Below are 13,818 nucleotides of genomic sequence, written 5' to 3'. Positions count from 1 at the left end.
AAAAAAATTTCTTTGTTTGCATATTCTTTAAATTCTGAATCTAGCTAAAAAAAGCCATATTGCTCTAGAGGAAAGGACTCCCACAAATAAAGAAGTGATACTCAGTGAACATAAATGATAAGCTCAGTTCTGCAGCATTTGCCTCTTCTGCAAATTTCTCACCTAAGGAATAACATCAAGATTTGTTCCAACTTTCTTACTGTGTTTCTGAGCAAGACATCTTCCTGCCTTGCAGCCACGCATTACTTGTAAGAAGCTGGCCACCCTTGAGATATCCGTATTATATCCCAATTGTACAGTTAGGGAAAGTTTTAGAAAGGACCCCCCCTCAAAGAATATTTTGGAAGTTTAAATTCGTTCATACAGTATGCTCTTAACTGGCCGTCTTTTAATATGGTTGGCAGTCAAATTAAATCATGTGGGGCAGCTGACCTAAATCATGTGGGGTGGCGGTGGAATGGCTTTAAAGAGATAACATGCCTGAAAATCTAATGTGCTCAGCTATCTCCTGTATGGCACTCCAGATGCCGTTCCACTCACAAAAGGCCATTATTGCTGAAGTCTCAGATTGAGCTTGCTTACAAAAAAAAAAAAAAAAAAAGAAGAAAACGGAGACTACAGTAAAATTAAAAAGGTTAAGATACATTTAGACTTCCTACCCTCTGGTAATAAGATTAATTCCTTGTTGGCTCAGAAGAAGGAAAACTGTTACTGAGTCATCTGCAATTTACACAGACCTAATCTAGTAAACCTGTTTGTCACACAAGAAGTGGATACAAAGGTGAGTCTTCTTGTCCTCTAAGTGGAAACACCTGCTTAAAGCTCGATTCTGCACATTGCTGCAAAGACTTCGAGGTAGAGTACATACAGGGGACAAAGAAAAATCTCAGCTTCCACTGATACACTGACTGCTGATGTGGGTTTATCCCTTCGGGGCCAGATCCTGAAACAACAGAGGCTGGCATAGCACATTTGACTTGCACGCCCATGACAACTGATCCTACCAAAGGCTCTTGCTCTGTCTCTGTAGATTAACTGGGCAAAATACCATACGTATTTTCTTTTACAAATTCTTGTTGTAATGCCTGGCTGCTGAATAAGACCAAACCACTTTGTGTGGTTTTATTTTGCATCTCCTTACCCCTCCCCTTCAAAATACCCTCAGATGTGCTAGCGTAATGGATTAAATTGGTTTCATTTTTTCCTCTCATTTCTTCTACTCAGCATCACCTTTGAACACCTTCAAACATGCAATGGTGTATTTTCGGCCTCAAGGTATCTCAAGTAATACAATGTTTGCAAGTAAGGAAGCAGGTTGTGTAAGTCAGTCTGCAAGTCATCCAGGGTAACAAGACACTTGATTTTCCTAGAAGAGTAATAGGGAATGGCTGCTACATCTTTTTATACACTTGCATTTAAGAATCAAATAATAGCCATTTTTGTTTACAGAAAGAAAATGAAAAGCACTGGCATTCATTACTGTTGATTTGCTCTCTTTTTATTAATCATTTCTTATTTTTAAAGGGCCACAGGAGTGAACAACATAATGCAATGGTAGGAAGATATTTACCAATTTAGCACCTCATTATAAAACTACTCAGAAACCTCTTTGTCTCTCGTTTAACATAATAATTATTAGTGGCAACAAAAGTGGATCCCACCATGCACTTGCACCATGATTAGCAAGTGATGAATTTGGGTTGAATATATTGCATTTTGCTAAGTAAACCTTATTATATCCCAAATCCTCAGCCTAAAAAACATCTAATTTTAAGAAATAATTTCCACTCCTGTTTAAATGCGTGTTTCCAAATTAACCAGTGATATTCTATAGAAAACTGCCTCTTTTATGCTTGAAGTCTCCAGCTGCCACACAATTTATATCTCTTTCCTCCCCTCTTTGTTTTTCAGCCATTTTCCCTGAATGTCAAAGTCAATTTAGTGCATTTCACTTTGCTGAATAAATCAGAGGCGAAATCCTTGCTAAAAGTGAAAATTTGATTTGCTAAAAGGAGCTTAGGGCAACTATTAATCAATATATCCAGAGTGTCAAAGCTAAGGCCATGATAGACATGCATTCATTTGGAGATTGGTTGAGGCAGATAAAGGGGGACATTGGGGAAAAAAAACCTGTGCAACAGCGAGACAGTGTAGTGTGTATGTTGGGGGGCATGGGTGGAGGGAGAAGGCTATTAAAAGGGAAAAAAAAAAGAAGAGGCAAGTACTTGTATATGAATAAAAGGTGAACTTAATAGAGACATAAAGTCGCTGTTTAATTCTAACCTTGAGAGAAGCTGATTTTAATGAAGGATTCTCTTTTAAAAAAGTAAAATGCAAGAATTGAGACAAGTTCTTTTGTTACCTGTGAATTCCATTTTTTTGTTTTTTACTTTTGGTGATGATTATTAAGAATAACGATCTTTTTCAACAAATAGGTGCAGATTTTAAAGTCAAAACTAGCAAGAGTCCAGACGTTTCTGTAAGAGTCTTACCGCACATTTGTGTTATATTCATGTACAACGTTTCTATGCCTGGGCTTATTTCCACACCTCCGCCAGTTAATGCTAGTAAAAGATGCCAGAAGCGACTATCCTGGAAACTAAAGTGCTCTTTTTACCCCAGGACATCTATGAGTAGCAGTAGTAGAAACCTCTTCCCCTCTCCATTGCTGTCTGTCTCAGCTCTGAACTGGAACCAGTCTTTCTGATTAGCAGACACACTAAGAGCGTGGACATCTCTAGTTGTGCACAGAGCACACTCTTTTGTACTGAAATCAGCTAAAATTTTGCCACTGACTTCAGTAACAGATCCATAAAGAACAGTCTATCATCACATCTCAGATTAATATATGAAATAATTTTAAAATAAACGAACGGACCTTTCTGTAAGTACCTTTTACCACACTGCTGATTCCCATTTTGTTTTGGAAATGGTAAGAGACTGTTGACATGTTTATTCATGCATTTTCTTGGAAATCTCACCTCCTCCCTGCCTTGCAAAAACACTTACACCTTCTCTGTGATACTATTTTCAAAAAATGAGGAAAAATAAAAACGCCACCATTCCTAGCACTTCAAATGATATTAAAAGCATTGATGCAAGCAGTGGGATAGATGAACTGCTGGCATTTTAGGCACACCGCTGTTCCATTCTGCTCAGAGTAGCTTAAATCAACATGGTGATCTACGCGCTGGCAGTGTCAGGCGGTCCATCCATGTTAATGCTCAAAAACAAAACCGACAGTCAATTGCTGATTTCCCATATTGTACAATTTAGTGACAGAGGTTAAGGAAGTCAGTCGTTTTTGAGAAACCTTTTGGCCGGAATCTCTACCTCTCAGGCCCAGGTCTGCCTCAGATCACCTATGTCATACAAGTTGTGAGTTCAAGAACATATCCATCATAGGAAGAGCATGTCTGATTTCCATAATTAGTGCATGTTTGTAGAAAGAGTTAAAAGAAGAACAGACAGTGGGCTTTTGATAAACACAAGGCAAAGGGAACTTGCAAAGTGTTCAAGATAGCACATTGATAAAGGGCAGGATGTCCTGATTCCCCAGGAGGCTCAAGTTATTATCACTACAAACCTCTTAGTCAGCACGAAACAGCTCATACTCCATTCCATGTTACATGAGCAGTGAACACCACATTTACATGTCCACCTGTCTCTGGAGTGACAGGCACCCTGTGACAGAGGGCTCTAAGATAGCTGCAGGAGCCCTCATGTTGTCTGAAATACTCCTGAATTCAGCTAGCAGCACAAGAGACTAAAGAAGGCCTCAGCAGAAACAATTTTTAAAGCAGCAAGCAGTGTAGCACAGACATACAGGAAGACATCTATTCCCCTTGCAGAGCTGAGAATCTGTATTAGCTGCCCCAATAACAATCCAGAGAAAGATTTGGCATAAAACAGGATGCTGGCTATAGAAAAAGCATACGTGATTATATACACCAGGTAGTTCCAACATATGATTTCAGCCTGTTTTCAAAGTCCTACCGACATGAATACTACCATGAAGTAGCATTCAGCAATTTTTCTTTGTCATTTAAACACATGCTGTATGGCAACTAAGATGTAGATACATAAACACATACGTGGATGAGAACAGGTACATATATACCTAATTCATATCTGCATGGATGTACCATATGTGTATGCTCTCATGCTTTCTTAATATTAGCTTTCCAAAGGTGATTATGGTCAACTTTTTCTCTGTACTTTTACCTACATGGGGTGGTATTTCTGAAACAGATGATAAGAAAAAGGCATTTTAGAAATGACAACTCTGCAGCAAATCATGTTCTTGTTCAGTATTAGAATGTTAAACTATACCCCTGAGAACTGCTTTGGAAAGGAAAGCTTTAATATTGTCCTCCACAAAGAGTATGCCAGAACAATAATGTTTCATAAAACCTTAACACTAAAATATTCAAAACATCCTTGGATTTGCTCCATCAACATCATCACACCCTCTTATTTTTGTTTTTTTTAATACTAGCGCCAGTGGCAGTATCAATTTCTAACCATTCCCTTTCTTGAACACTGTTTCTGCTAGCAAAACAGGGACACAGCTGAAGACAAGCAGGCTTATTTTACTAAATAATGTAACTAGTTATTTTTGATGTATTAGTCTGATTTACTGTTTCCAAACAAATTTTTCATTTTAAGTGCAAAAAGTTGATTTCTATGGTCTGGTTGATGTTTTTTCATGCATGCAAATTTTCTAGAGAACATTTTGTCTTCAGCTTCCTCTTATGCACATTTTTAAGAGCTTAATGTTTCCTGCCTCCACTTAATAGGAAAGAACATTGCACATTTTTGCTGAATGTCAATGAGATAGTTACATTACAGAAATTGTGCCTAAACGACTCTGATACTATGACTAGGTATCAGCAGAATTCCGCCCCATACTGGAAAAGAGATTAATTAATATAATGCAACCAATATAAAATGGAATCTCCCCAAAATACAATGCAAAGGGTAGGAAACTTAACCACCCTTAAATATTGAATCAAGCAGGGCTCTCTTATTAAAAGATAAATAAAATAAAATAAAACAAAATAAAACAAAATAAACTAGAAAAGTCTTGCAGAGACTTCATAAATATATTTATAATTTATTTAGTTCAGTTAATAGGGGTTTTGTCTCATCAGGCAGCATCGGCCTGTCCCTAAGCACCTTCAGTATTTTACTAACGAAGTTACAGTTCATCGGAATATTTTAATCTGACATAAAGAATAACAATAGATCTGACTGCTGGGCTGATAATCTTCTTATCACACCCTGTGAAACCTAGCTCTAATATTTGACTGAGCCTCCATTACTCGGCAACACATTCTAAAAAGGCCAACAACGGAGGGAGAATGAAGTGGAGTGTGGAAGTACCTCCATATCTACATAAAAGAGATTAGAGGCGACAGCGTTCCATTTTACAGCTCAATCATATTGTGTTAGCATGCGCTTATCCGAGCGCGGATGAAATTGAAAGAGAAATAAAAAAGAGTCAGGCAGATAGGAACCAGAAAAGCGAGGCATGAGCAATTTCCAAGGATATAAAAGGATGCTAATGGCGGGGCCCTGTCATTCTTAAAAAGGGCTATTAGGGCACCATCATCTGTTCTTGTGCCCTTACGCTCCTCTAACTAAAGTCAAGCATTTCCTAATGCCATTGTGATCTTTTTCTTCTTCAGATAAGACATGGTCATGTTTCATAACAACACACTTTCCATTTATTTGATTTATAAATGCAAGGAGACTAATTCTATTTACTGATAAAGGCTTTCCATATATATTTTTCTTTCAATATTTCCTTTTGTAGATGGCATAGACTTTCTGTTCAATAAAAGCAACTATTGAAATGTTTCCAATAGCGCAAAAATACTAATGATTTTATGAAAGCATTTGAACTTTGTATAATTTTAAAACATTTTTTAGTCCATGACTGCAATGGGAAACAGTTGGCCAGGGCAGAATGCGTATGGCATTCTTACTTTTTCATAGATAATCTCATTAAAAGACTTTGTGTTAGAATAGCAAAAACATTATTTTGGTTGCTTCCACAAAGACAAATTTTACTTTGAATTACAATGCTTTACAGCTGAGATCTTTATTAGTTATTAAGCACCTGATATATAAGGGCCTTTAATTACACTGAACCATAAGAAATCACTATAGCAAAGAAAGATTTGCTGATTGCTGCTTTGCTGTGCTAGGCACAAATTCACTACTGGTATAATTAATCGATTCCAAGAGATTTACACCAAGGATTTACTTAGTCCGCTAAGCTACAGTGAACTTTTATACAATTTGCACCCTTTTTCAACTCACCCTTTTTCCAATTCTGTTATGTTTCTGCCTACAGTAACATTTGTTAGCTTAGAAAACAGTCAGCTAGCACTGATCCAGGCTCTTCTACAAGTTGTTTTGTGCCAGACATTAGCTGAGCTGATGGAGTTCAGCAGTACTCCATCATTCAAAACCAAGCTACCAAAGCTCATCACATTTGCCCTTTAGCATGTCAAGCCCTTTTGCATTTTGATTTTTGTGATCAAATGCCAGACAAGCACAGATTTTATCACTGCCCTCTGTTACCAGAAGCTTTATATTTCATTTTTTTCATTTCGTTTTTTTTCCCTCTTCGTTCCCAAATGGAGTCAGGCGAGTAAACTTAGCTCATGTGGCTTGACTATGGCAGGTATGTTTTTAAGTTTACCTCGTAATAAAAGGTTGCCTCACGGCAGAAATGTTCTTTAACCGGTTTAGATTGCAGACTTTAAATTTTCAAGGCCAGTTTACAGCATCCTATGCCTTTTCCACACTAACCAAAGTCATCATTTTAAATGCTGCTCAGTCTTATCCCTCCGCACTTCCTACCCCTCCAGACAATCAAAGCTACACAACATATTCACAAATCAGACTGATCAAAGTTCCCCTACAACTACTATGGAGCATGACTGCCTTCTTTGAGAGCTACTCTATTTTGGTTAAGGTTATCTAGGTATCTTCCAAAGATGAAACTCAAATTCACCTATTTAACTCATTTTGACTTAATCTGGGGTGCTTTATTAGCAACCAGTGTAAGACAAAGTAGCTAGTATAATATAGAGTGATGTTTAAATTAGTTTACAATTTGCTTGAGCTCATCTAGAACTACTCTGAACAAAGCCATTCAGAAATGTCAGCTGTGTTCCTAACCACTGTAACAAATTGTTGCCTGAACGCTGCACACCTAATGACTTCAAATTAGCTTCACTGCGATATTGCCTGACAGTTCGTTACGACTGTTAGCAACATAGCTGGCGTATCATGACCAATAAATTGGTTTCAGTGTGGGCTGGGAAAGGGACTTCCATCAATTTGATTAAAGAAATTACTGTAGCATTCAAAGCATAAAGACAAACTAGTTTAAGGAGACAGAAATAAGTTAACTGTACCAGAAAAACATTGCTTGTGATACAAAAGCTTGTTTATACACCATTTGTGGCACAGAGAATGGCTAAATTTCAACTGTGTTGCATACTGACTATTTTAGAGTCTGTAGGTTGTTGGCTCTCATCTGAAGTAAAATAACTTTCCATAAATGTACAAATTATTTCATTACTATTCTTTGTTAGCGTTTATATTTATTTACAATGGTCCGGAAGCTCCTACCAGAAGAACTGAGGCCTTGCGCTTGTTAGCAGAAGGGAAAAAATCTCCAGGAAGACTATTTCTTTCTATTTCTTTGAAATTTCTTTTGATACTAGACATAAAATTAACTTTGATAAACAAACAACTGACTGGATTGTTTATTCTAATTTTAAGGTATCCCTAAATCCCATCTAAAATGAGGATGTTATATTACTTAGAGGAATTAAAAGATACAAATTCTTATGTTCAATGAGGTTCCGCTATTAAAATAAGAAAACTAACAAGCTGATGAAAACACACCAACATGCTCACTCATCTGCTCGACTACAAAAATACTTTAAGAAACACGAAACAAAGCTGATCTTTTTTGTGTGACTTTACTATTTATGAAAGGTGACAGACTGTGAACTCTAGGAACTCTCTATAAGCTTGTGCCCACAGAGCAAGCACAAATACCTCAGAATTATGTGAAAAGAAAATATACCTCAAATGTTATCTGAAGAAATCGTTAGTCTTCTGAAAAACTGCTTCTGATGACCCGTGTTTTTCTTGCTAACAAGGGTGCCGGTTAGCTTTTGTAATATCAACACGTTTACACGATAAAGACCGTGGTCCACTTCATGCAGACCAACGAACTACTAGGCTGTAAGAGGAGACCTTTTGGTACAATTCAGTTCTTTCTATTGAACTGCTGGTACAATCCAGCTCTCATGCTAGTTCATTCAATGAAGAGAACAATGTCACTGTGCCGTGCCAAAATATAACCGAATTTTTGAACCTCCTCTGGTCAGTATAAGATAGTGCCGATAAGATAGAACAGAGAAACTAGACTTACATTCAGCTACGAGTACAGAGGAGAGCACTTACACGACCCTTCATACCAGGCTAACACTCTGGATGGCAAGGCAAGTTTATCTTAATAAAAGTAATGCATGAAAAATTTCATTCACTGAGCAGCATGTAAGACTCATAGCAACAATAACAGTATTTCCAAGGTAAGATATATTATCATTAACCTACGTCCTATGTGAATAACCTGGAGCCTTAAAAAACTTTATGCATTTTAGTGAGAGAACAAATCATATTTTTTACCACAACAGAATAACCCATGTGACGATTTCCGTATATCATCTATTAGAAATAAATACTGTACGTACCTGGAATATGCTTAGCCCATCCAATGATCACCACCAGTTCTCTGTCTGCCAGGTCACAAAGAGTAGTAAGCGCTTTGATGTCACTGTCTGGGACAGTGGGGTCAGGCATAGCATAGATCTTCTCTGGTTCAGCCACCAGCAAATGGGAGACAATCTTGTTATCTGTAAAAATGGTCCAGAAAAGCACAAGATCACCAGTAGCATCATTCTACTTTTCAAACAGATGGCTCATATTTCAAAGTGCACAAGAATTTCTCTTAAGATCCTGGACCTAATTAAACCTTATCGTAACTTCACTGGCTTCTACAAATGGTTATAGCACAAACAAATCTGATCCATTGGCAATGTTTATCAAGCTAGGCACGTATGTTTTTAAGAAGGTAAATTTAATGGAATGTAGAAATACGTGATCACCCCCTAATATTGCAATATGAACTTTGTAGAAAAATATACATGCATTATAATGTATTTTGGACTGTGCAAAGAGATAAGCTTTGCCTTCCTCTAATTACCTGCAACCCTCCCCCCCAAAGGCAGGTGGATTTTTTTGAGGGAGTAAATACCACAAGCAATTAGTCAGTCACTGAAATCTGTAACTTCTGTCAGTGATTCCAACTACCATTCTTTGTTTTAGATGTCACTGTTAAACCGTTGCAACAAAAAAGGTCTCAGGACTTTCTCACTGCTTATTATCCCATATACCTTATATTATGGGTATCCTGTCTATTAAAAGGTTAAGAACGAATCTGTACTCTTTGGGGCTTATGCTGTGAGAAAAGCGGGGTGTTGTCACATATTTGCTTTTCAGTGAAACACACAAATTTAGAATCATGTATAAAATTAGCTTATTTAAGTACAAAAGAGCCAGTCAGGAATAGCTATTAAAATCAATGAGAATAAAGAGTGTAAAAGTAAGGAAAGTATCAATAAGTGCAGACCCTACCTCAGAAAACTGGTTTTGTGCAAAGAATGACACCTTATCATATTCATACACTGGTTATTTTTATCTATACAGCATTTTCAGTCACTTGTTTAGTATTTACTTTTTCATCCAGATGAACTGTGGAATCTATTTGGAATAATCATTAAGTTATAAGGAAAAGTGGGAAGAAAAAAAAAGAGTAGAAAAGAAGACGACGACGACTTACAGTACACTGCTGCTATTCTACATTCTATAAGTAGGATAAATATTAAATGAGCATTATATCCACATAAAGGCACAATGGAAGTATCTTATCTCTATACGGGAGCCTGATTTTTTACTCTGAGAAGGCAGAACCCAAAAATGGGAAAAGGACTAATTCATTAAGCCTCCTAATACAGGATACATTACTATACTTCCCAATACATGTATGTTTTACCTTTCATGGTAGGTGCCCTTGTGACCTCAAATACACCATTAGAATTGAAAGCCCAGATATCACTTTTTAGTGAATTTACACTAATCCATTCCCTTCCTTAGGATAAAGAGCCATGGGGCTTGATATAAATGGGATTCCACTGTGAGAAGGTGCCAGTAGTATTTTCTGACTGCAGAGAAGACTGACACAATCAGTATCATTTTCTCCTTCCACATGTAAGTCACAGGATGGACCACACTTTCCTCCTGTGGGGGAGCTTCAATGGGAGCTGACGGGGATGTGACTTGTCCAGGAGCATCAGAGAGGCTCCCTACCAGCCCATGACAGATTTCCACAAAATACTCACTTGATTCAGATTTCTGATACTTTACTGCTCTTTTGTGACACAGACTCCTCCTCTACTATCTCTACAATTTTTGCCTTATTCCAAATTTGCATGTCAGAAGTTATGATATATGTTAGCCCTTCATAAAATAAGTGCAAGAGCCAACTGGAAACCATCACATCAAGCATGTTTTATTACAAGGGGATATATTTATGCTTTATATGAACTATAGGAACCATGCCAACTGAGTAATTCTTGATCTCAATATTCTACTGATTACCAAACTGATTAATGAGGAATTCTATTCTTATTTAAAGGTGACAGATGGTATTTTTAACTTATATTGGCAAACAGCCTTTGCACATTTTTTTTTTTATTTTTTAAACAGTCTTTTCATATCCTGTTTAATTTCACACAGAAAGCATCATCTTTTTAAGTGAGAAAAGATAACATTGCTTCTTCCCAAATCCAATATTTTTACATCTATTGAATAGTAGGATAAATAAATCAGAGTTTTTTTAATATCAAAACATGTAGCTGAGAACTTCATGTTTTTTTAACCAGTAACTCATGTCCCCAAGTTCTGTTATTTTTCCCCTGCAAAGAGAAGAAATGGCCAAAGAACCTCTTTAATTTTTTTTATTAGGTTCCTCACCAATGGCTTTTTGTAGATTATTCAGAAATAGGATCTATTTTGACTCAGGATTCACAAAATCTCAAATTCTTTTTTATTTTCGCAATCAACAAGATCTACAGGCAGGCCATTAGATTCCATGGTGAGGCTGGAAAAAAGCAATAGAGGCCAGACGCAGCTGTAGGAAACATCCTCTAAACACCTGTTTCTTCCCTATAGGGGAAAAAAGCTACCTGTATTGGAGCGTGCATTAGTATAGACCATAGGAAAAATTGTGAATATACTCTGAAACCTCCATCACTCAGGAAATTGAATAGCCATGAGCACTCTTTCTAGGTAAATCTTATTTAATGTTTCCCTAATTAGAATCAATAGAACCCAATTTTCATTCCCGTGCCTTTGTTATGCACAAACTATCAGTCAGGGTCCAGAAAATCTCCCAGGCTACTTCCACACAAAACTGATTCAACTGTTTCAAGTCTTGACACTTAGCTGGCAGTATCTGAAAATTAAGCTTTATAAATGTTTGTTACAAAAATGTTCATAATTGGACAAACTAAGGAAAATTAAGGGAGGCACTTAGATAACAAGTAATGATTTATAAGGGGGGAGGTTAGTTTGTCTCAGACAAATGGAGCTTACAGAAATTGGTGTAGTTATCGTCTTAAAGTTAACGTAAGGCACTACTTTGCAGTAATCTTGGCTTTACACAGATTCTTGTGTTTCAGTACAACTGTGTTAACCTCCGTTCATATTAAAGGACTTGGGGTTTGGGGATTGGATTTTTTTTTTTTTGCCTGTTTTCTTGGCTTTTTGGTATGCTAGGCTATCAACGGTTCTACTCAATGACAATATCAAGTAAATGAAAAACTGACAATCTGTGCACCCAGGAAAACTAAACCTCTAATGAAATTAAGCATTAGAGTTTATTAAATTTTATTGTATTATCAGAAAGTTTTTATTATAATGTGCAAAATCTGCTTAGTGCAGCCCTAGATTGTATTTACAGAACGGTGGGACAGCTTATGGAGGCTGAGTAGAAGATGCCAGATTGGACAATTGAAGGAATATAATCAGCATAATGTTTTTTGGAAAGGCAAAAGGAAACTATGCCATATGTTCACTTAAGCCTTAATTTTATGTAAAACTGGCTGTTTTTTCTTTGACACAGCTAAAATGCCCTTTCACTTACAGTTCAAAGACTGTTTATTTGCTCTCCAGATCCCCATATGCTCAAACGTATTGTACACAGCACTGTCCCCTACTGGGGAACACGGACAGAAACAAACTCCGTTTTTAATACAGCCAGGTATTTTCAAGAGCCTAAAACTGACAAGTGTGTTGTCAGAGGCACAGGGCAGAGGCAAATGGGAGACAAGGAGGAGTCTGCCCTCCTTATTTCTCTGGCTTATTTCTCTGTTTTGGGAGCAAATTAACCTTCTCAACAGGAGCAACTGGACGTGTGTATTCTCATATGAATTTGGAAGAATTTACAACAGTTGATACAGCGTGTACGCCTTTGCAGGGTAATACACTGGTCTCTTGCACTACAGCTATAATGCTATTAAATTTACTTCATGGAATTAGTACAGTCGCTGCTTGAGTTTATATAAGCTGCAAAGCAAAACCCCTAACTATTTTTAGTTAATCGCAAAGAGGATGGAACTTGTATTTTAGCAATGAGATGATCATCTCTCTCTCTCTCTCTCTTAATTTCAGCCTGGCGAGATACAATCAAGGACATTATTAACACATAACAAAACAAAGCAAAAAAAATCCATGAGGGTACTAGAGCCCAAACTACCAATCTATGCTTGTTATTAGTGTGGCATATTGCTGTTTTAATCTAATGCTAGGTAGTGTATTAATCTATAGGTATAAATTAATGAGGCTCTTAATGTATTTTCATTGGGAGGTTGAGCAGTCAAACTCATTTAGTTAGTGAAAACTACAAAAATCACTTTCTTGTGAAATCTGAAACTAGAAGCTTCAATGAACTAATGATCACAGTATGAACCATTTTATGTACCACTGAAAATAAAGATAACCTGTAAATGTAAAATTTGCACTGCATAAACCATGGTTTATACACTTCCACCTGTAAAAATATTCTTTGTTCAACTCCACTTGAGAAAATGAGCATATTTAAAACAAAATATATTAACAGATAAATGGGTATAGTGTTCATGGTAATATCTTCTGACCAAACACTTGTCCCAGTCAAAAGCAGCCTAGCAAACAGAGCTAGGAGTCAATACCTTGTATTCAAAGAGAAATTTTATATATCTGGTATACTCACATGGCTTTTTTGCTGGCTGAACTAGCTGAGGGTTCAGGTATGGGCTATTTTCTGCATCTATTCTGCGCTTGTACTTCTGGCGACCTCCACGTACTCTGTCTAGGCGGACACCTACATTGGGAAAAATAAGCAAATGTATAATTAAATATATTATAAGGATGCCTTTCAGGTAACAACCTTCTACCTCCTGCCTTCCAATATTTATTTAAAATGCAGGTTTATTTCAAAAGATTGATTTTAGAAAGGAAGGGAAAGCAACACTGCAAGTATTTGCAAGCTGTTTAGATTTTCACACATGCGAGACTAAGTATACAACATAATTTCCTGTTCATTTAAAACCATTTGTTCATTTTTACATATTACTAAAAACAGCTAACAAATTTAGTTTCCATTTGAGAAAGTCTGATCTTAAG

General features: G+C 36.8%; 1 protein-coding gene across 1 annotated transcript in view; it reads right to left on the bottom strand.

The window, feature by feature from the left end:
• ESRRG (estrogen related receptor gamma) overlaps positions 1-13,818 on the bottom strand; it is a 373,003-nt gene that overhangs the window by 38,136 nt on the left and 321,049 nt on the right. Inside the window, exons 5-6 of the mRNA XM_082480161.1 lie at positions 13,406-13,516; positions 8,787-8,948 (exon numbers count right to left, since the gene is read on the bottom strand). Of these exons, the coding sequence (XP_082336287.1) occupies positions 8,787-8,948; positions 13,406-13,516 (273 nt within the window). The remainder of the gene's footprint in view (positions 1-8,786; positions 8,949-13,405; positions 13,517-13,818) is intronic.

The sequence above is a fragment of the Vanellus vanellus genome (genome assembly GCF_965231255.1).
Source record: "Vanellus vanellus genome assembly, chromosome: 3".
Taxonomy (NCBI): Eukaryota; Metazoa; Chordata; class Aves; order Charadriiformes; family Charadriidae; genus Vanellus; species Vanellus vanellus.
The sequence above is the reverse complement of the archived record's forward strand: the minus strand, read 5'-3'. Positions and strand labels throughout refer to the sequence as shown.